Source organism: Thunnus maccoyii, chromosome 16 (genome assembly GCF_910596095.1).
Source record: "Thunnus maccoyii chromosome 16, fThuMac1.1, whole genome shotgun sequence".
NCBI lineage: Eukaryota > Metazoa > Chordata > Actinopteri > Scombriformes > Scombridae > Thunnus > Thunnus maccoyii.
In genome coordinates, this window is record NC_056548.1 from 8,899,051 (window position 1) to 8,922,310 (window position 23,260).

General features: G+C 37.1%; 2 protein-coding genes across 2 annotated transcripts; both read right to left on the reverse strand.

Moving 5' to 3' along the window:
- Positions 1-324: 324 nt before the first annotated feature.
- kif3cb (kinesin family member 3Cb) lies at positions 325-8,701 on the reverse strand. The gene is made up of 8 exons (XM_042437120.1): positions 6,888-8,701; positions 6,704-6,805; positions 6,346-6,468; positions 5,888-6,006; positions 3,361-3,477; positions 2,472-2,586; positions 1,672-1,850; positions 325-750 (listed from the first exon to the last, which is right to left on the reverse strand). The coding sequence occupies exons 1-8, from the start codon at positions 8,289-8,291 to the stop codon at positions 600-602; spliced, it is 2,310 nt and encodes a 769-aa protein (XP_042293054.1). The 5' UTR covers positions 8,292-8,701; the 3' UTR covers positions 325-599.
- A 58-nt stretch (positions 8,702-8,759) lies between these two features.
- Positions 8,760-18,888, reverse strand: hadhab (hydroxyacyl-CoA dehydrogenase trifunctional multienzyme complex subunit alpha b). Its single transcript, XM_042437121.1, has 20 exons — positions 18,743-18,888; positions 15,846-15,887; positions 15,664-15,734; positions 15,436-15,569; positions 15,005-15,143; positions 14,775-14,894; positions 14,415-14,517; positions 14,072-14,194; positions 13,834-13,952; positions 12,578-12,634; positions 12,370-12,479; positions 11,886-12,020; positions 11,522-11,693; positions 11,282-11,368; positions 11,052-11,192; positions 10,803-10,871; positions 10,453-10,648; positions 10,241-10,355; positions 9,827-9,972; positions 8,760-9,295 (listed from the first exon to the last, which is right to left on the reverse strand). The coding sequence occupies exons 1-20, from the start codon at positions 18,807-18,809 to the stop codon at positions 9,150-9,152; spliced, it is 2,292 nt and encodes a 763-aa protein (XP_042293055.1). The 5' UTR covers positions 18,810-18,888; the 3' UTR covers positions 8,760-9,149.
- Positions 18,889-23,260: the final 4,372 nt, after the last annotated feature.

Below are 23,260 nucleotides of genomic sequence, written 5' to 3' on the forward strand. Positions count from 1 at the left end.
ACTCATTGAAAATATATGTGGGAATATTTGTCTTTTCAGTTAAATCAAATATGTGCTTAAAGGTGCAGTGTGTAGGATATAGTGGCATCTAGTGGTGAGGTTGCAGAGTGCAACAAACTGAATAACCCTCCCTCTCCACTTCCGAACACGTAGGAGAATCTACGGTGGCTGCAAAAAACGCAAAAGGCCCTTTCTAGACCCAGTGTTGGGTTTGTCTGTTCTGGGCTACTATAGAAACATGGCAGTGCAACACTGCGGGCTCCATGGAAGAGGACCCGCTCCCTCTGCAGATATAGAGGGCTCATTCTAAGCTAACAAAAACACAACAATTACTATTTTCAGGTGATTATACACTAATTAAAACATACTTATGAATATTATATTCCATTTCTGCCAAGCCTGTTCCGCTAAATGCCACTAATTTCTACACACTGCACCTTTAATGAAGTGTTTCTTTCTCAAAAAAAAGATAAAATCAATTTAAAATCAAGGCATAAGATTTCCCCGCCATCTCTCTCAGTTGCCCCTTAGCCAGTCTGGAGTCTTTTGTGCCACCTGGAACTAAGGCCAGCTTCTGTTTACAGTTGTACTGATGCATCTCAGGGACTAGCCTGAGCTAGATCCCCAAGTGGAAGATAGGAAGCAGAGGATGGTCTTTGTCTCTGACATTGAGAGAAGCTCTGGGATCCTGATGTCAGTGTGGTAGATGACGAGGACAATGGGACAGATGCTGCTTGTGTTGGCTGATACCTGCAGACCATTAAAAAAATAAATTGATGTTTAATTTTGGGTGAAATACATTTGATATTTACTGTTCCATATCACAAAATCACTAAAATATATCCAGTAGGGCAGGAAGTATTCAGATCCTTTACTTGAGTACATGTCCTGATTTCAAAATGTTACTTAAGTAAAAGTATTATCAGCAAAATGCACTTAAAAGTATCAAAAGTAAAAATACACATTATGCAGACTGGCTTCTTTTAGTGTGTTATATTATTATAGTATATTGTTTGTTTTTATCACTAACAAATACATGTAAGAGCCTTTTTAATGTTGTAGTTATTATTATTATTATTATTATTATTATTATTATTATTATTATTATTAATAATAATAATAATACATTTAATTATGTAGCTTTCACACACTAATGCAGCTCAAAGTGCATAACAAATTTAAAACAACAGCAGAAAATGTTTGAATATTAAAATATATTATTTTATGTAAAATCTTAATCCAAAAAGTAACAAGTAACTGTAAATGGCAAACAAATGTAATGGAGTAAAAAGTACAATATTTCCCTTTGAAATGTGGTGGAGTAAAAGTACAAAGTAGCATAAAATGGGAATACTGAAGTAAAGTACAAGTACCTCCAGTTTTTAAGTATAGTACTTCAGTAAATGTGCAGATGTTAGTTACATTCCAGCACTGAATATATCTACTGTACAGGCTTTAATGGGATTGTTGATATCTATATCTATAAGTGTTTCAGCAGGTACTTTGATTTGTGGCAGTTCCCTTTAAAATAACACCACTACTACATGCTACACAATACAAATCATAACAATTATTCACAGAAGTTTGTTATTGCAGTGTTCAGACCAATCCAAACTTAATTCAAGATCTGTAACCATGTAAGATATCTGCCCTCCTCAGATGTTCTCTCACCAGGATTGGGATTTCCTGACCCGTGATGATGCACTTGCCCTCTCTCTGACAGGAACATTTACCAGAAGATCTCGCATCAGCCTGGGAGAGAAGGCTCTCTCCAGGTGAGTGCCATTAAGGTTCAAGGTGAACATGGTCGGCGGAGACATGTCTAACTCCAACAGCATGATATTCTCGGCCTGTAAGAACAGATGGTAGTGAACTTGCAGTTATAACTGTTTCACATTAAAGCCCCTACATCAGTTCAGGTATAGAGTCCACTTCCCTTCCCTTGAAAGCTTCTATTGTTACACACACATCTGCTGGTAAAGTAGGATCGATCTGAGTTTTTAAAAACAGAAACTCGGAGCAACAGAGTGGTAGTAAAGCATGACCACATTATTGTATGGTTGGAAATAATTCTGTGGAAATACAGAAGATGCTGAGTTGACTTACAATTATTATACTGTTACTATAGATATATGTGAACCAATGTAGTATAGGTAATTAATTACATTTTTTTACTCCAGTCTTTATTTGTTCAAATACGCCGCATCCCCTGCTATTATTTAAGCCATTATTTGACAGCAGGCTTTTATTTAAGAATTTTCAGTTTTTGTTCTGTAACATTGCATTCATGATTCACTAGCATAAGATGCAACAGTTAAAGCTGTGAGTGGTTTCCATAGCTACAACCATCAACACATCCCCGAAAGAAGGTGGCTGTGAACATGCAAGTAAGTGTCTGTAAGATCACTTTTTCACATCTCTGACTCTGCTGTACTTCCGCTAACTGTCCCCATGAATGTCCAAGCACTGACCTGGTATCTGGATGGGGCCCCAGTTGCCGTGGCAACAGCCGCCTGTGCATATTGGCTGATTGGCCTCTTGTATCCCACCGCAGAGAGAGGCCTTCTCTTGACCTGAGTGGGTGCACTGCGATAAAGACGTGGGAAAAGGAAGGATTAGGATTCTGTTAAATGCCCCCAAAAGTTGGTGTAGTGATTTAGATATAGGCATGTGTTCCATATATGATCAACTGATCAACTCCCACCAGAAAAATCACTCCCGTTATCTCCTTTATGGCATATTTCACTGAGCTTTCCAACTGTCTTGATAAAGAAAAATATTAAGTAGTCCAGGCTGATGAACTCCATCATAAAAAGATATTTGTGTCTTGGACAGGCAGAATGCATACATTATTTATTGTCCTATATATATGATAAGAGTCTGCTAAATCTGTTAAAGCCCCTATGAGTAGGAAAGATTCTGACTTTGGCGACTCCTAGTGGTAGCATCAAAAAAGACACTGGCAGCAATGCAAAACCTGTAATCAGAATAATTTGAATGATGCTATAATCACAAAATTCTGCAATCTAAGCACTATAATATCTCTTTTTGCCATTCACACTTTCCTGCAGCCTGCCTAGTCTTTTTAAACTTCTGTTTTTTTGACTTCCTGGAGGTCAAAAGAACTATAATAGCATCAGTAGAGTGAATGTTTTCCCAGTTGTAAAAAAGCAAAACTCACATCCCTTAAACCTTACACATTACAGGTGCATTGCAGTATAATTTATTCAGGAAACTGAATGCTCTTCTGTGAATCATTTCACCCTGTAAGGCATATATATATGCCCCATATGATTCAGTTTAGGTTTACATTCTTTCTTCAACCTTCTGTATAATATGTTATAAAAATTAATGACTGACCTCTCTGATGGAATGACTGGTTGGAGTCTCCACTGATCCTCCTCACTGTCAAAGTGCAGCCTATTCATGATCTTGTTCTTTTCCTCAGGAGGTATAAAATTCTCAATTAAGAGATATCTGGAATATGCAACACAAATACAGTACGTGTTAGCTGGGGTCACCCAAGGTATTCCATTAAAACCACAACAACATAAAGTTTGGACATGCTTTCTCATTCAAATGAATGGGAAGGTGTGTCCAACCACTTGAAAGGTGCTATAAATGAAAAATAAAACACTTTTCAAATGTCTACAGAATAATATGATTTATATTTAAGAGCAAAAATCTATAAAATTGATATTTTCTTTTGTAATGTTAATGTTTATCTATAGGTTATTACCTACCTACAGATTATTGAACAGTGCCACCAATTTAGCTTTTTCTGCTTAACTACAGTGTACATTTTATAGATCACAACATTCTTCATATTACGCTTGATAACCAGTTTGAGCCAGAAAGACATGAAATTAAGGAAGCATGAAGCTTTCACAACAAAAAAACATTTTCATATACGTATCAAAGCAAGCAGCCTTGTATTTATGTGGATGACATCTCTAAATCCAGCAAACCTGAACAAGCATGTGAAAGGTCTCCCCCTGTTTAGAATTTATAAACACTACATAAACAATTAATGAATGGTTTATAACACACTATAATGTAGTTGTTAGCAGAAATGAGTTGTCAATGTGACGGCTCCTGCCTAACCTACCTTAAGTGTATTGATGCTGGTGTGGTAATGAGTTATTGTTATATTCTTGTGTCCATAAATGTATCTGGGAGCATGTGGGTGTGGCAGCCAGCTAAATTCGGAGCACCTGGGCCTAATGCTCCCACAGGATGAAAGGCCAACTCCCTGCGTTGTTTGGGCTCTATCTCTCACCTTGACTCATCCCAGTCAGCAGCTGCAGGCTTTTGTTTTTCATTTGATTCTAGTTTTGTTTTTCCTCCACAACACCTTACACTTCATTGTTCACACCTAAATTACTGATGTCACTGACTGACACACTCCATATTTGCAATTATTGCTTCAGTTGTTTACTTTATTATAATAAATATCTTTAATTTGTTGCCCCAGATGTGTCCGTTACCATATTTGCCATGTTGGTATATAAACAGAATGAATGATAATATAGTAAAACACAGTTGTAATAGTATAAAATCTGTCTTTATAGGGAGAGTTTTAAGTGCTGACAAATACTGTACCTTACAGTGTATTGTAAACCATTTGTTAAATGTTTGTATACCACTTATAAATGCTATATAAGGGGGACTTCAAAAAGAGCATTATATTTTTGGTAAATCATTATATACTGTAAACCATTCAAATAAAGAAGCCTACACACGAGTAGATTAATACGCACAAGAAATCACAAATTACATTTCTGCTTTTACTACACTTGACATTTTACTACATATATTTTATCAATTAGATAATGCCCAATATCAAACTTATTGTCTTTAAACTTGTATCAGAATTATTTGTGAAAAAGATTTTCGCGGCAATATGATGAGGTCTAATGCAGTAGCATTCAAGGAGTTAAAGGACCAGTGTGTAAGATTTAATGGCATCTGGTGGAAGTGACTTGGCAGGAATGGAGTATAATATTCACAAGTATGTTTAATTAGTGTGTAATCCCATGAAAATAAGAATTGTTGTGTTATCATTACCTTAGACCCTTTATCAGGGTTTTCACTGGATTTTTTTTTAAACAAAGGTGGCCAAGGTTGGAGAACATGCGTGGTGTGGCGGACACAGTTTGTGCGTGTGCCTTTACAGTGTCATGCACTAAAGTGAGAAAAATCATGATTTGACAAACAAAAGTGTCCATAGGGATTTAAATTTTATACCAAGATGGAACAAAAAAGATGAAAAATAAAGGTTTTGATGAATGACGGTGTTGATTTTGTAGCCTTGGGATGATATGCTTCAATACAATCACAATACTTTTGTGCAAATTCGTATACTGTATGTACTAGTATACTGTGTGTCAAACCATTCACTGCTGTCCTTACTCCACTGAAATACAATATGAAACATAAGATAATTGGTCTGAAGCCTTTTTATTTTAAAAATAATAATATAGGAGGGGGTTTCAGTTTGTTACAATCTGCAACATCACTGCTAGATGCCACTAAATCTGACACACTGCTCCTTTAAGTTTCATCCTTTTCTAATAAACTGACTGGTTTGAGCATAGCACTGTGGCAAACTTACCATGATAAAATAATACATTTCTCTCTCTTCATTCCGATCAACATAACTATAACAATATTTTCAACACCTCTCGGCCTTTTTCTACAAGGATGAAATTGAAACTGAAATTGAAAGCTACATGTCATGATAGCGACGCCCAGATGTGGACAGGAATATGTGCAAAAGCTATTAATGATCAATTTATATTATTATGTTGAAATAAGAAGAAAAAAAAACACAACTGACAAAAACGACATACAGTTTATATGCTTATATAGTAATATGGGTACTCACTTGTACTTGAGTTCTCTGGTGAGCTCATTCATTGTTTGTTCAAGCTCCTGTCTGGTTATGATATGCTCGTTGATGACATCTGTTATCTCCTGCTTCACCAACCGTAGTTTGGAATAAACCTATACAGAACATGAACATACCAATTACTGATGTCACTAAAGCTTCATTACACTAAAATCACAATAAAACCCTAAATCCAAATTTAGAGAAGCCAATAATTTGCTAAATCTGCAAACCAAAAAAAATCTAATGTAGGCTATGTACACAACTGGAAACAATATAGCAACTGAACAATTCATTAACACCAGAAAGTTTAGTGTTACCTCTCCTCTCTTGAAAAAGGGATTCTTAATTAATCAATTGCAAATAAAATTAAGTGGTTTTATAGGTTTAAAGAATGGATAATTTCTTTTGTGATGAGAGCATTGTGTGTGCGTCAGCGGGTGAGTCATCTTTACCCTATTCAGTTTCTTTGTCTTAAGTTCCACCTCCTGCTGCAGGGAGGAGAACGTGTCTCTTATTTCCAAAGTCTCCTCTTCCTGCAGCATCATCTGCTGCTGGATCTCTCTCTCTCGCCGTATCTGTGAATCACACACAACATTCAGCTCAGTTAAGGTTGAATAGAAACTGTACAATAAAAAAATAAATAAAAATAAAGGTAATTTTCAAACATATTCCTGTGAAAGTTCAGACAAGCCAACAATTATAGTAGTATCAACATGAGTGGAAAAGTGTGTTTTCTGCAAAGTAATGATGAAAAAAAAACATCCAAAACCATTACTTTAATCATTATAGGTTATATAAGATGCTTATTACCTGCTCTGCAATCTCTTGCCTCTTCAGCTCCAGCATTTTCTGTTGTTCGTTGGTGTGATCAATTATGGTCTTTCCCCCAACTAACAATTTGCTCTCCATAGCCTGTGAACAAAGACATATAATTATGCAAATTTCTTTTGTTCCACCAGTATCTCATTTATCAGACACTGTTCTGTGCAAGTACCTTATATTTCTCAATGATCTTCTCCAGTGCATCTTGATCCCACTGCATGTCCTCCACACTCTTTCTGTTTTCATTCAGGTGCTTCAACTTCTCGTTTCCTCCCTGGCAGGCAAAGACTTTGGGGATGTCACCTCCGTCTTTTGTGTAATGTTTCACATCTTGCTCCTCCTCAACAGCCTCCCAAACATCTGCATCCCTCTCTTTGAAGATGTCCTCCTCCAAACCAGCCAAACTTTTACTCAGTCTTTTGCTGTTCCTTCTCCTCCTCCTCTCCTTAGCGAGCATCCCTCGTTCCTCCAGCTGGGCTTTCAGCCGTGCAATTTCCTCCTGAAACTCTCTCAGCAGGGCGTCTTTGGGATCCTCATTAATCCTTGGCTTGTTCTTTATGTTCTTGGCCCTGTTGGCGTACCTCAGCGTGGCCAAGGATTCATCATGGTTCTTGTGCGATGGCCCCACTGTGGCTATCATGACAGTCTTTGAATTACCACCCAGTGAGTCCTGGAGCAAGCGGGTCAGTTTGGAGTCTCTGTAGGGGATGTGTGTGCTCTTCCCATCCACCAGGGCTGAAATGACGTTCCCCAACGCCGAGAGGGACAGGTTGATTTTGGCTGCCTCCTTCAGTCGCTTCCCTTTGGCGCCCGTCTTGCTCTGGCGCTCACTGCCTGCCAGGTCAACCATGTTCAGCTTCCCCACACGGATGTGGTCCTCACCATCTGGCCCTACCTCACTGCACTCCACGGTTACAACAAAAATTGCATGAGAACGAGAGCTGCGTTCGTTCATGTTTGTGAACCCCACAGACCTGGACTGGTTGCCTATGTTCATCACATGTTCAATCTCAGTGGCATTCTTTGTGACCACTGAAGACAGGTCTTTTACATAAACCCCATAGTCAGGATTCTCTTTAAGTTCCAGTTTCTTGTTGTTATCTTTGCACAGGAGATCTCTGATTTCCTCCTGGTAGATCTCAAGGTATGATGACCTCACCAGGTATTTCTGATTCTGAGTTCTGGCTATCTGTGTGAAAATGTGCTGAAATGAATTTGGTATAACACCTCTCCTCTCTGGGTCGTTTGAAATCCCTTGCATGGTGAACGTTTTACCTGTCCCCGTTTGCCCGTAGGCGAAAATGGTCCCGTTGAAGCCCTGCAGCACGGACTCCACAAGAGGTCTCACCGCATCATCATAAATGTCGCTTTGTTTTGAATCCCAGCCGTAGACAGAATCAAACGTGAATACTTTCATTGGCTCATCAGGTGGTGCCTTCGGGTTCCTTATGGTGATCTTCCCCAGTTTGTCATCAATCTCCAAAATGTTCTCACACCCCCATATCCCCTCACTCCTGTTGAACGGCCGGCAGCGGACCACCACCCTGATCGCCTCGCAATGTTTGGTTTTAGACATTTTGGTTAGAAAAAAAAAAAAGAAACGCAACAACCCTCACCGCATTACATAGCCATTATCTGGGGCGGTGTCCGCAATGTAGCGCTCCATGCAGGTGCAGCAGCCCCACTATGATTTGGTAAAAGCAGTCAATCTGACAGACACACCTCATGTGGGCCAGTTTGAACCGCTTTTCATCAGCCAGATGGACGCAGCGTCTCCTCCGCCCTGAGCATCCTCCAGAAAGGAAGCGATGTCACTCGGTATAAAAGGATGCTGCGAGAAAAAAACAGGCAGCCCAGCCCACACAGCCTCCCCGCCGGTACACACCCTGCCTGCTCTGCGGACAATGGAAACCAGACATGTGACCTGCGCGACGAATTACGTCTCAGCAAATCCTTTCGTCGTACACAGATATGGTCTAATTGTGTAATAGTGATAAATAATCCTCCAACTAACAAGTGAACGTACATAAAGAAAGAAAAAAAGTGGGTTTTTGATTCATTAACAAAATTTTTATTTCGACTTCACATTTACATCATTCTCCAAACCAGCCCATAAAGTCTTTAATGTACAGAAAAAAAAAAAAGAAATACACTTGCTGGTAGACATTCATCAATGATGATTTTTGCCAGCTGGGAAATATTTTTAATTCTTCTTCTTCTGCTGCTGCTACAGTGTCGTTACACCCTCAATAAAATCAATAATGTTAAAGTACAAAAAAAACCAAAACAAAAAAACCCCTCATCCATTACTGCTGACATTGTATTTTTTCGATGTATGCCCCCTCCTCCACTCATGACATAAATGTTAGGCACATTCTAGCGGCAGACTTGAGTTTTATTATTAAGTGCTACTGGCACAAATGGTGAAGTCAGGTCACTTGTGGAATTTCTTGCTTGAATCCTTTGCATGATCCAGTAGGAGCTGGCAAGGTGTGAAGTGATTTCCATAGACAGCTTCAAACTGCCTCATCTTGTCCACCAGCTTGTCAGCGCCGAAGCTGTCCACGAAACGGAAAGGTCCTGGAAGTGGTAAGATATTATATTAGACACACAATAGGTGATGGGGATATTGCTCTAGCAATATCTCTCAGAAAAACGATTGTGTAAACCAGATGAGTTACTGAACTATAAATATATCGTTACTTTTAGGGTTGCAACTATTATTTTCATTATGGATTTAACTGCCTATTATTTTCTTGATTGTTTTGTCTATAAAATGTCGTAAAATATTAAAAATGCCTGTTATAATATCTTAAAGCTCAAGCTGACTTCTTCAAATGTCTTGTTTTTGTCTGCTCAACTGTCCAAAATCCCAAAATATTCTGTTTTCTATCATGAATGACACAAAAAGCTTCAACTAGCAAATGTTTGACATTTTTACTTTAAAAAGTATTATGATTTGTTGCAGCTCTGGTGGAGCTCTGGTTGTTTCAGCAGAACAAAAAGGAGACCCTTTAGCGAGGTAATAATCTCCCCATTGACAGACTGACAGAGGATACAGACAATCAGCATAAGCAGCTTAAAGGACCATAACCAAGATTGAACCCTAACCTCCAAGGCAGGGGGGGAATCCCAGCCCAAACACGGCTCCAATGTCTCCTTCCAAAGGATTGTTCAAAATGCCCTCTTGCAAACACAGCACGGCCTCGTTGACGAACCGGGTAATGAGTCGGTACTGTATATCAGAGTCTGATGAGCTGGAAACAGATAATACAAGCGAAAACAGAATGTTTCAATTATTAGGGATGCTAAAATGAAATATAAAATTTTATATAATAACATAAAAAACTCAAAGAATTTGTTTTGTGTATTAAAAACAATTCTAGTTCTTATAAGTAACAACTGGGACAATTTCTCCAAATTAACAGCATGTACTTTTAGACTTGCTCTGATAATAGTAATTTTATTAATAGACAAATGAATAATGTGACTTAAATAACTGAAGTGCTACTTCTGACAACTCACACAGCAGGGTTTGGTGTCAGTTTGTATTTCTGTAAGATATCATCAACATCTGGGTTGACCTCTTTGACTTTGAGTCCTGGCTGGTAAACGTAGCAACCCTTTCCTGATTTGCGGCCTTGAGAATAAAAAAACAAAATAGTTTAATACATTGTTACAATACATGTCCGCATAAATCAACAGTATCCAGCTATGATTAAGGCACAAGCCCGTACCCTTGAATCCCAAGTCCACCATAGTTTTCAGAACCTCCACATTTCCACCACCGAACCGGGAGCCAAAAGCTTTGCCGAGGTCCTCGGCCACGTGTGCGGCGACATCGATGCCGACTTCATCGATCAGTGTGGCTGCACCCACTGGGAACCCGAAGCTTGTGGTGAGTGCATCCAATTTCTTGGGGTCAGCCCCTTCCTGTACATACACAACGGATACATTTATTAAATTATATAAATTTATTCTGTTTGCTTTGTTCAAGTGAGCAGACTGTCTATCTTAGGTCCCAAATTCTACAAACTACAGTAGATAACAAATCCACAACTGCATTTTGTCCTGTAATACTACTAACCTGAAATATTCTAACTGCTTCAGCCAACATGGGAGCCAAACACCTTGTTGTATAGAATCCGGGCCCATCCTGCAAAGAAATGTGTGTAATATTTTATTAAGATGCGTCATCATGGTGGCCGTTCCTTTAAGCTACTGCTCTGACAACCACTTTACAACTTCATTGTCGTTATATTCGTGTTACATTGTGAATATTTAATCAAAGATGTAAGAGAGGGAAAGAAGAAACAAACATGATGCTAAACCTCACCCCAACAACTATGATGACTTTGCCCTGCTTCAGGCCCATTGCCACAGCAGAGGCTGTTGTGTCTTTTGACGTCTTATCAGTGGTTATAATCTCAAGGAGCTGCATCTTGTCCACTGGAGAGAAGTAGTGCATTCCAATTACCTAAAGAGAAAATACAGAAAAAAAAAATACTCAGCATCATTTAATAGCAAACTCAGGATTTTTAAACTACAAAGCTCCCAAGAACAAACCTTGTCTGGTCTCTTGCTGGCAGCAGCAATATCCTTAATGGGCAGAGCAGATGTGTTGCTGGCAAATATGCAGTGAGGGGAAACCACCTGCAGACAAAAGTTTGTTAGATTGGAGCTCAAAGCAATAAGTCAACAATGGTAATGCTACAAACATAAATACTATTGACTGATATTTACAACAAAGTGAGTGTTTTCTTTGTTTAAAAAAAGCCTACTAAGCCACTTTTCAGTTATACTTACAGCCTCTACTTCCTTCAGGACTGCATGCTTGATGTTGATGTCTTCAAACACAGCTTCAATAACCATGTCGGCCTTGTCGAAGCCACTGTAATCCAGCTTGCCAGACAAGTTGGACAGAATGGAGTCTCTCTCAAATGATGTGATGCTCTTCTTTTTGGTCTTGTCATTGAGCCTTGAGTCAAATGATTCATCAACATACTATAAGATCACACAGTTTAGGTTCCAACACATTTATAACTATTGATAATATCTACCATATTTACAGTCAGGATGTGGATTAAATAGCTAACATGTTGTAAAGATATTTTCCCAAAACAAAATTTTTTAGATGCCTGATAGGATAATCCACCATTAGAGAACCCACCCTTTGTAAACCTGCTGCTCCCCCCTGGCCAGTCCAGCCACAGTGGTGTCCTTCAGGATCGTGTGAACCCCTTTGTCCACGGTCACCTGGGCGATACCAGCTCCCATCAGACCTGCTCCCAAGATGGCAAGAGTCCTATTGGTAAACAAAGACAGACAATTAATTTACCACCTACAGAAGTCATAGAGAATTATAGACGAATCGAACATTGATCCTGAACATCTTATACTTCCTTTAGACCAAAGCAAAGACTCGGGATAATCTCGTGTTTTGACATCACTGTATATGGGTCAGACATGGCTTTGTCATCAGCTGCAACCAGGTATTTAACTATGACCATATTTACAATGCATGTATGATTTTGTCATCCTGATTTTCCTTATTGTAACTTTGCTATTTTAGTTTATTCTGTACACACAACATGTATTGCTTATTAATTGTATATCACACACAAGCTCTGTATATGAAAGTGATATTCACTTACTTCACTTCTTTTTGAGGAGCTCCAAAGCGGTTCTTCTTGCACGCAACTTGACCATGATAGAGACCAATCAGGGCCCCTGATTCTGAGGTTCTTGCCAACTGACCAAAATTCTGTGACAAGCAAAATACACAATTACCGAGTAAAATATTATTGCTGTACTATTGCAAAAAAACAAATATGCGGATGACGTAAAATCAACAAAGCTTACCTGAGACTCAGCTAAGTATCCAGCAGTGGGGCCTTGCTCTACTCCGGTCTTCACAGACTGAAAGTTGGAAGCAAAAAATGAATAGTTAAATTTAGTGTGAGGTAAATATGTTTATGACCAATTTTGTAAAAAAAAATTTACAAAGCAGAGACAATAAAAGAGACTTGGATACTCTCACATTTGACAAGCTTTAGCCAGTTAATGTTTGGTATTTTAATAGATAAAGTGCCCTTCAAAATGTGCCTGTTCGGAATGGGCTGATTGCTTGGCCTCCAGCTGCTCCTTTAATTATTACAGTTAATACAGTTGATGTTAATGTGAATGAGTTTATACATCAACAACATGAAAGAAACTAACATTCTATTATACACAGACATAAATAAATAGGCTAAATACTCTAATAATAAATACATGTTCTTTTCTCATTTCAAGTAAAATAAGGGCTGCATTTAAAAATAAAATAATGTGCATACTAAAATAAAGTGGACTGATCATATTGGGCTCTTGGATCATTCCTATTTTCGATGCCTTCCGTCTGGATTAGAGTGGGTATGTCTGCTCCGAAGATTTGTTGCTTTGTCTGCATTGGTGCAATTGCCAACAGTCTTGGAGCATATGAGACAAACTGGTTTTGAACTACCCGAGAGAAGTATTTCCTTCCTTTTTACGGGTAACTACAGTCATTGTGTATTGAGCTCTGAGCGTTTCCGAGACACGGGTGACCTACGCTCAACAATGTACCTGAACGCCTCCTGTGTAGTCACCCGATCTGCTAAATGTGTTGCTAACGCTACGCTTTCTGTCTAGACACAGGGTAAGAGTGTCCATTCTTGATTAAAAGCTCTGTTTTTGCTGTCTACTTTTCTCTTTTTAGGTTTGTTCAGAGTTTATTAATATTAAACGTATCACGTGTCCAAGTTGCAGCAAATTCAACACTGCACTCCCTTTGTTCTCCAGCAATGCACCTGCCAAGTGTGGAGTCGATCAGATGAGCAGTTCAAGAGATGCGTGAAGGACACACACACACACACACACACACACACACAAATTCCTTCCTTTAGTAGATAGATGAAGTAAACAATTCATCGATCATCAATTTAATTTATTTTCTGTCAACTGATTGATGTGGCATATTGGTTTGAATCATGTTTTGAACAATTTAAAGTCAAGCTAATTCATTTAATTTCTTTCAAATTCCATTCTCATTTTTAAATACAGTAGTAAAAAGTTATTGCTTAGAGGGAGGTTTCACTTACTTCAATGATTTTCAGGGGTGCTGGATATAGTCCCTTGCTCTGCTTCATGACTTTACCGTGGACAGTGCTGTAAATTTTATTCCGGACCATGTCAAAGCTCATGATATAATCTTGAAGTTCTACAGAAACAGAACAGACAAGTCTTCAATGTAGTAAGCATTTTTTTTAAAAAATTCATTATGGAACAAAAAGAGAGAGACAAAAGAAATATGTACTCAATGAATGCAACACAACTTACTCTGCATCCTGCCTTTTTCCTTGCGGAGAGGGATCTTCTTATTGACGATTCCTCTGGCATAGTCAATGGCAATTTCCTCGAGGTAGTCGATTGTTCTTTCCTCTGGACTCTTCAGCCCAGGTCCTATAATATGAGCAGAAACAGCGGAAAAATCAAGCAGAGATTAATGACAATCCCATTTTAACCTCAAGACCCACTGATGCACAGTCTGAGATCATGCAGCATTACATCGAGTAGTGAATTATTGATCAAAGTGCACAGATTACAATTTCTACAAGTGGTTATACTTAAAACAACCTATTTGAAGCAGTTTTATTACATGTTAATTGAAATATATTTTTACCTAGAGGATCTACGAGCTGGTCAACAAGCCCCATCTTCTTGGCTTTATCTGCTCGGATGTTTCTCCCCGTCAGCATCATGTCAAAGGCATTGGGTAGACCGAGCTAAAAGGCAATGAAGGCAAACATTTGTGAACTGATCTATCATCAATAATATTAAGTGGAGAGTGTTGTGCTATGAATAGTGCAAAAAAACATTTTTAACTGTGAAAATTGAACTGAAGTTACATTGTAGTTACTCCTAATCCTGCACTTTTGGGCACCTGACAAGTGTTTCAAGACAGTCTTGAAAAATGGTGAACCTGTCCCTTAAGTAAAAAAACAAACAAAAAAAGCAAAACAGTAATAAAATCAGTACTAACCATTTTGGGGAGTCTCTGAGTACCGCCGGCTCCAGGTAAAAGACCCAGCATTACTTCAGGAGTGCCGAGAACTGTTTTCTTGCTCTTTGTTGCAATCCTGTACTGGCATGCAATGGCAAACTGAAATACAAAAAGAAGAGCCCGTTAGAAAAACATTATCATCAATCATCGTAGTCAAACGTTGCCGATGCGGTCAAAAATATAGTTAGGTGCTGAAATAATCTGTTTACCTCTAAACCTCCTCCCAAGCAAGAACCATTGATGGCTGCAACGATGGGCTTTGGAGATTTTTCAATCAGGTCAAACATCTTCTGCCCTTCCTGAGAAAGTTTGGTTACCTCTTCTGCGTTTTTGCAGGCCTGGATCATACTGTAGCAGGTGTAGAGGATATTTTAAGGTTACCAGGAAATCCAAGACGTTGCCATTTTTACATTTAATTCACAAACAATATAAGATTTTAATGCTGAAGGTGCAAAACACTAATTTGTGCCATGCAGAAAAGGTTTGATTCAAGACCACAAATAATAATGCACAGTAGACAAAGAGATGCAAATTTTAAGAGTAGTAGTTAATTATACTGTATAATACATAAGACGTTACATGACTGAAGTGCGCATTTTCAAAGTTAAACAGGAAGTGGACTTCAGGAAGTTTCTCTTACTTTATATCAGCTCCTGCAATAAAGCATCCTGGCTTTGAGGAGATGAGGACGGCACTTCGAACAGCATCGTTGGCCCACACTTCACTCATTACTTCTCCCATCTCCTTTTGCATTTGGATGGACAGTGTGTTCACCTGGATAGAGAATTGACCATTAAGTTTAAAGTACATCTGCTTAATCCAGATATCAAAATCATCACATTATTATTTTTATTAAACAAGCTCTCACCTTGGAATTGGGGTCGTTGATCCGAACAACAGCAACGTCGCCCTTGACTTCATAGTTCACGTGGGTTCTGGCTAAAAATAGACAAGGAAGATACTGCACAGTCAGAAAATAATTGTGTCCCAGGACAAGGTGACCTATTTTTACCCATGTACTATATAAAATAGAAGTGATTTTATAATTACCTAGCATGGCAGGAGCTACTGAGAAGGTGCGAAAAGTACTGCCTGTAAGAAGGAAGAAGACATTAATCAAACGATGCTTAAGTTAGCTTCCGATTCAGAGGTTACAGGGAAAGTTCAGGGAACCTTAAATGACTATGTTAAATTACCAATTCTCACTGCTTGCACTCTTTCTTTTCCAAACATGTAACAAATATGTAAAAAAAACTTAACAAGGATAACAAATAAAATAAACAGTAAACATATACAGCAAATGATCATTTCTAAAAAAAGAATCATTTGAGAAGATGATTAGAACTTCTCTATATTTTAAAACACATTTAAATACTGTTTCTAGAGCAGCAACGTTAATGTTTACAACAGCAAAGTCACTGTATAAACTCAGTAATATCTCACTGGAAACAAATCTAAAATGTCAGTAAAATAAGTTCTATTCCTGACATCAAAATACTGTGAGTGAAGTTTGGAAAGAATGAAGATCACAGACAGTCAGTCAGTATCAGTCATTCCTCCTGTCCTCTGTCCTCCTCTCTCTGCTGCTGGTAGAGAGAGGAGGGGCTGCTTTGGGAGAGGGGGCTGCCGTCTCAGCCAGTAGCTAAATTTAATTAATAAAGTTGCCAAATTCTAACATTCGTGGCAAAAATAAACAGACTATATATACACTCTTTCTATATTGACATTGTCTATCATCACTTGATGATAGTGTTTAGTGAGAGTGTTTATTTTACAGTTTCCAAACAGCATAATCTTTATTTTGTTCCACTTTAATGATCATTTGTTTATATCAAACCACCGTTTTAATTATATATATATATATATATATATATATATATATATATATAAATTATTTTCCACAAATAAGACAATTTCAGTATTTTTGATACTCTGCATATATCATTTATTCATTTGTATAAAGGAACTATATCGGGCCAAATATTGACCCCTGAGGGACTCCACAAGTAATATCATTGCATGTTGATTTATGGTCACCTATCTTTACAATTTTTTGCCTGTTTCTTAAAATAGCTTCTCAACCAATTCAGCACAATCCATCCGATACCATATCTTTCCAATTTATTGAGTAATATCTCGTGATCAATGGAATCAAAAGGTTTTTGTTTTTTTTTAGATCTATAAGTACTCCCACTGCATACCTTTTTTGTCTATACAATTAGTAATTTCCTCTATTAATTTGATTAACGCCAAAGATGTTGATCTGTTTGCTCTAAATCCACACTGACTGTCAGTCAACATATTGTGATTGTCAAATAAATTGTCTAACCTTTCAATAAAGAGTTTTTCCATTATCTTAGAGAATTAAGAGAGTAAAGAAAACAGGCCTGTAACTTGTAAAGCGGTGTCTATCCCCTGCTTTATATAATGGGATAACTTTTGCAATTTTGCCTGGGAATTTACCAGTTTGGAAGGACAAGTTACAAATGTGAGGTTGGTCGTTTCGCAATACCATCAATGACGTTTTTGACTATTGTCATATCAATTTCATTCCAGTCAGTAGTCATTTTATTCTTACACTTGCTAACAATATTGATGATTTCCTTTTCTTTTACTGCTCTAAGAAAAATTGAACTTGGATTTATATTCCTATAATCATTAACAGCCGCGCCCCCTTCTGTTGTGTCTGAGTCATTGAGTTCATCTGCCAGTTTTGGTCCAACCCTTACAAAAAAATGTATTAAACCATTAACCACTTTATATATGTTATTTATGAACTTATTGTTATCAATAAAATACTGAGTAACTCTATATGCATTTCTAATAATGCTGTTTATCACACATATGCCTTCAATGCTGTTTTTGCTATCCTCTAATATTTTCTTATAGTATCCTCATAATACTAGTTAACTTATTTTTATATTTATTTTCTGCCTCTATAGATTTTAATCTTATGAATTCTCTATATAGAAGAGTAGTTTTCTTTTTGCAGGCATTTTGTAGACTTAAAAAGTCTGTAGGGTTTATTTGCTAATCAAGTCATTGTTTAATTGTAAATATAGTGGTTTTTAAGATAGACATTGTCTAATGTTGTCTGTATGCAAATGAGTGCAAATGATTGAAAACTGGTAGTTTAACACTGTCATTTAAGTTTAACATAGTCAAAAAGTTTCCCCTTAATCCCAAAAGCTAACTTCAGTTTAGTACGGTGCAAATATGTTTTTACAATCATGTCAAACATTGTATACATGTCACCCAACCTGCAGCATATAGCTGCTTCACCACCTACACTAAAAACGTTATATTTATATTACATTATATTTAGCCATAAATAAGCATACAATGCTGACTAAAATGTCCTTGTACAACACACACTTGGAATGTAGCTTATATGACATATATATAACATAATATTACCATGACCTCAGACAGCCTCGGCCATGCTATGCAGCTGAGTGGAAAATGACCCTTCACCTACTTTCCCCGCCTACCATTCACACAGATAGAGGTATCTGTGGTTACGACAATGGCGAATGAATGACAGAAGTCGTCAAATCGTTGTCTAAACTGTTTTGAAACCGGCTTCTTGCAGTCAAAAAGCGGAAACATTCAATCAACTTTATCATTTTGAACAAGAGGCTCCATAAACTTTAGGCAATAGCGTGGTTAATTAGCTAAGTAGCAACCAGTGGGCTAGCACGGGCATTAAGTGCACACTTTGCTCGAAAAACGTCCTCTTTTAAGGAATATACTGGTGTGCTGAACATGCCAAATGGTCGTTTTGTATAATGCACTAACACATATTTCTGGATAACAATCTTCTAACCGTTTAATTAGCCAGCTAACGTTACGGCTACTACACACGTAGCAAATATCAACGTCTTCAGTATTATTCTCCTCGCTGGCTTTATCTAACTTTTCAAAAGTGAAAAGCATGACGTTCCCACCTGTGATTACAGGATATCTCCGTGATGACAATCTGGAGAGAACACCAAGAGCTCGGATACCAGCCATCTTGGGAGCGGAGGTCAGTCAGTACTGAAGCAGCAAAGTAGCCGTCACAGCTAACTAGCCTCTCCTTCTTCTTCTTCTACGTTTTTCTTCCTCTTCTTCTTCTTCTTGATTTTTTAATGGCGGTTTACAAACAACGTTACAGGGCCTTACCGCCGCCAACTGGAATGGAGTGTGGATGGGGAATCCTAACTATACATCCACCAATTCTAATAATATATAAAAGAAGAGAAAATAAGAAAAAATAAAATTAAGAAAATTAAGTTATATTCTCTCCATAAAGTTCGTTCTATTAAGATATTGAAATAAAAGCTAGATAACACTTACCCCTAGAGCTTTTTTTGTAAAAGATCACATAAATCAAGCTTAACTTTATTTCCTTAAGGTTCAGTATCAATTCCCTTCTCTCAGCATCATATTTTGGACAGTAAAGCATAACATGTTCTATAGTTTCTTCTTGATCACAAAATTCACACCGTCCTGTATTATGTTTTCCTATTATGAATAATGTATTGTTTAACCCTGTACGACCAAATAGTCTGGATATTTTTGTTTCCTCTCTCTGGGTTCTTACTGTGCTTCTCATCATCTTTTCTTTGAATTTTGTACAACCACCTTCCTGTTCTCTCTTCTTCACACTGCTTTTGCCACTTTTCTTCCAACCTGCTTAATTTGTGATCTTCATTTCCGTTTTACTGAAGGGTACTGTGATGTCAATGTGATTCGTTTTTGTGGTTTCCTTTGCACATTTGTCAGCAATTTCACTTCCTCTGATTCCTATATGTGCTGGTATGCATTCAAAATTCATACTTAGACCCATCATTTGAATTCTATATAGAGTTTGTTGTATCTCTATTAAAATATCTGCTCAGCTGTCTTCATGACTGTGCTTCAAGCTGGTTAATGACAAACTGGAATCAGAGCTTATTCTCTATGACTATGTTCTTAAAGGTCTCACATCATCAACCCACTGTAATGCTAACACAATTGCCAGCATCTCCCCAGTATACACCAATAATCCATCACTGATTCGTTTGTGAATTTAATGTTGAAATCTGGAACCATGAATGAAATACCAATTTTGTTAGCTCAGTTCTTTGAAGCATCTGTATAAATTTCAAGATAGTTGTAGTAGTTATTTTCTACATAGGTTTTTATTATCTGTGGATATCAAATAAACTCCTTATCTTTATTCTTTTTGTCAAGCAATGTAAGATCTACAACAGGGTCAGGTATCCAATGATGTATTACTGAGAGTGGTCCCTTTGGACTAATGTTTATTTCAGTTATTTCTATTTCTTTTGCTTTCTGCTCAATTTTCCATCCAAAACTTTTTTTTTCTCTCCTGTCCTTTTCACAACAGGGTCTTAGTGTATCTTGTGTTGGATGATCTTCAGTATGTCCTTTTAAAGTAACACAGTAATTTAAAAGTTAGCCGTATTCTCCTTAAGTCCAGTGGCATTTCTCCTATTTCCACTTGTAATGCTTATTTTTGGGTTGTTTTAATGGCACCTGAACATAGTGTCAAAGCCTGATATTGCAGCTAACTATAGCTGAGCTGTCACAGATAGGAATAACACAAGACTGAGGATTTTTTTTTAAAAGATGAAACATTATTCAGTAAGTAGACAAAACACAGAGCAGGAATGAAGACATCATGAGCAGAGCCAACAAATAAGGCATAATACTGTTATAATAATAATGTTACTACTACTACTACTCCTAATAATACATTAGGCTAATAGTATATTATAATAAACCTTTACACTAGGAACATTTGCACATTCCAGGTCAATATTTTATACATTTCATTTCATTCTCTTCAATGTAAACATTAAAGTTGTAACAGCTCTTTTCACTTAGAATATATTTTCCTTTTTTTTTTTTTTTTACTGTAAATGACCATTTATATTATTTATGATTACTTAATTTATTTATTTTATTTTTTAATATTTTGACTGTTATACACCACAACACCAAAGCAAATTCCTTGTATGTGCAAACCTACTTGGCTATAAACTTGTTTCTGATTCTGATTTTGATAATTAATTTAATAAGTAAATAATACAATTACTTTAATAAAAAAAAACTAAACACAAAAACAATATGAGAAGAACTCGCACACACTGTTTTGCTTACGGCGGGAATATTTATTAGATCACAATGTTTCGGTCTGTCCGACCTTCATCAGGTATACAGGCAGCATCACAACACTTCCGTACATAAACATAGGAGCTGCCTCAATCATCCAATCAGAGGACTACAGAAATTAGTTTGACTGCTCGTCAGTCAAACTAATTGAACTATGTCAACTAAACGTTGTTATATAATAAATATTCCAGCAGTAAGACAGTGTGCAGGAGTTCTTCTCATTGTTTTCAAGTTGCACATTCCTCTGCTCTGACACACCTGTTGCATATTCAGGTGTGCAGAGACAAACCAAATACTGGCTCCTTTCACTCCACTCTACACACTTGGAAGCAGAGGGGGAAGTGTATTCAGCTTTTTGCAATCTGCAACCTCACCACTAGATGCCACTAAATCCTACACACTGCACCTTTAAATTTGCTCCCATGAATAGCCAAAATAATAATTAACTTAATATTGTATTTGGACTAATGAAAACCAAACAGCACAAGTTGTAAACACGAAACAAATTCACCAAAGATATGATGTGAATTTAACAATGTGATATGACAATAAAAGCGCTAATATAAGACCAAAAACTATGTACATGAGAGCACACTTTCAGTAGCCAACGCACAAAAGGTGCAATTATCGTCTATGTCATAAATATCTACAAATGAAGGTGAGCAGGGTAATATTTATATAAAAGCTTGAAAGAGATGTCTTTAACTTTATTAGTTATTCGATATTTATGACATAAGCGCCAGATCTTTTTTCCAGTGTCATTACAGTAAGATATGAGACAATTCTGAAAACTGGATAAAGTGGTCTGCAGGCTGATGGGCTGTCACTGAACAGACCAAACCCACCATTGGCTGACTCTGAGGAATTTACAGCTTATTGGACATTTGAGGACCACAACATGATATGTTTATCAAACCTGAAATGAGCCAACATCTGAATGCTGACATCTGGATATCTTTTTGTTTTAAATCCCCCTTGTAATTAAAAAAAAAAAAAAAAATTCACTGACAAATAAGTTGCTGTAGTCATTACAAGTGTATGCATTCTGCATACCCATGCAATGTAAAAATCCCTTGTTTGAAAGCAATGGCAGCATGCTTCCTCAGGGAGGAGGCACAGGACCATAACAAGAAGAAACCCGCAATAAACGTAACTTTTGTACCGGATACTTTTAAAAAGCCCATGGATATAAGTCCTGGAAAGATACAGTATCTGTGTTATCATTCCACTTTCTCATTTGTATTTAAAGGTGAAGATTTTTGGTGTTTACAAGACGATAAGAGTAGGTAGATGCAGAACTGCAAATACTTAAATACTTTCCACACAAATGCAAGTTTGAAGAGGTGAAGCCATGTTTTATGTCCTTTTGTAACTATATTTTATTATTCCTACAAGACTAACTCATCACAAAACAAAAAAGCTGTGAAGACACATAAACTGTATCAGCAATACACCATTTTATATCATTAAATTATTGGATTTATTATGTTTTATTATATTTATTTTATTGTATTTTTTCATAATGTGTGTTTATCTCAGACTGAGTTTAACTTAATGTTGCTGAACATTAAGTTAGGCTGTCAACACTTGTATCATTGTCAGAGTGTATGCATTAGTTTAGAAATGTACAGATGTGTTTGTGTAAATGAAGTGTGTATGTGCACATACTGTGTATTTTACAATGTATGATTAAGTCTAACTGAAGAATTAAAACAAAATAAAACAAAATGCAAATGCAGGCAGACTGGCTGCTCTACATTTTCAAAGATTAAAGATCCTTATATCACAGAACCATCAGCCTATACCTCAAAGTCGGCCTTTTGATTTAATGCTGAGTGTCCTTGAAATTTACCCCAAGATTTAGGGGGGACAGATATTTATTGATTGGTAATCAAGTTCAAATACCATTAGTCCTAGCCATTATTTTGCATTTTTTTATATAACAGGCCAAAGCTTATAAGACTCCATAACATTGACAATGAGAAAAAGAAAAAAAACAATCAACTTATGATTAAATGCTGATCTTAATCTTTTGCACCTCAGATATTTTTCCCCAACTAACAGGAACTAATCATTTCCTGAGATGCTGTCTTTCATGCCCGATAATTTAATGTGTTAAAACACCATCTGCCTTTCATTATGACAAAACAGGATGCCATTAAAAGAAAGTTTAAAAGAATTTCAAAAGAGTAACCAAATGTAATTATAGCTGCCAGGTTAATGGTAAAGTTGCCCCCTTAACCAAATAGTGTTAGCACCGTGATGGAAGTACTGAGTTCCTTTACTTAAAGGATAGATTCATT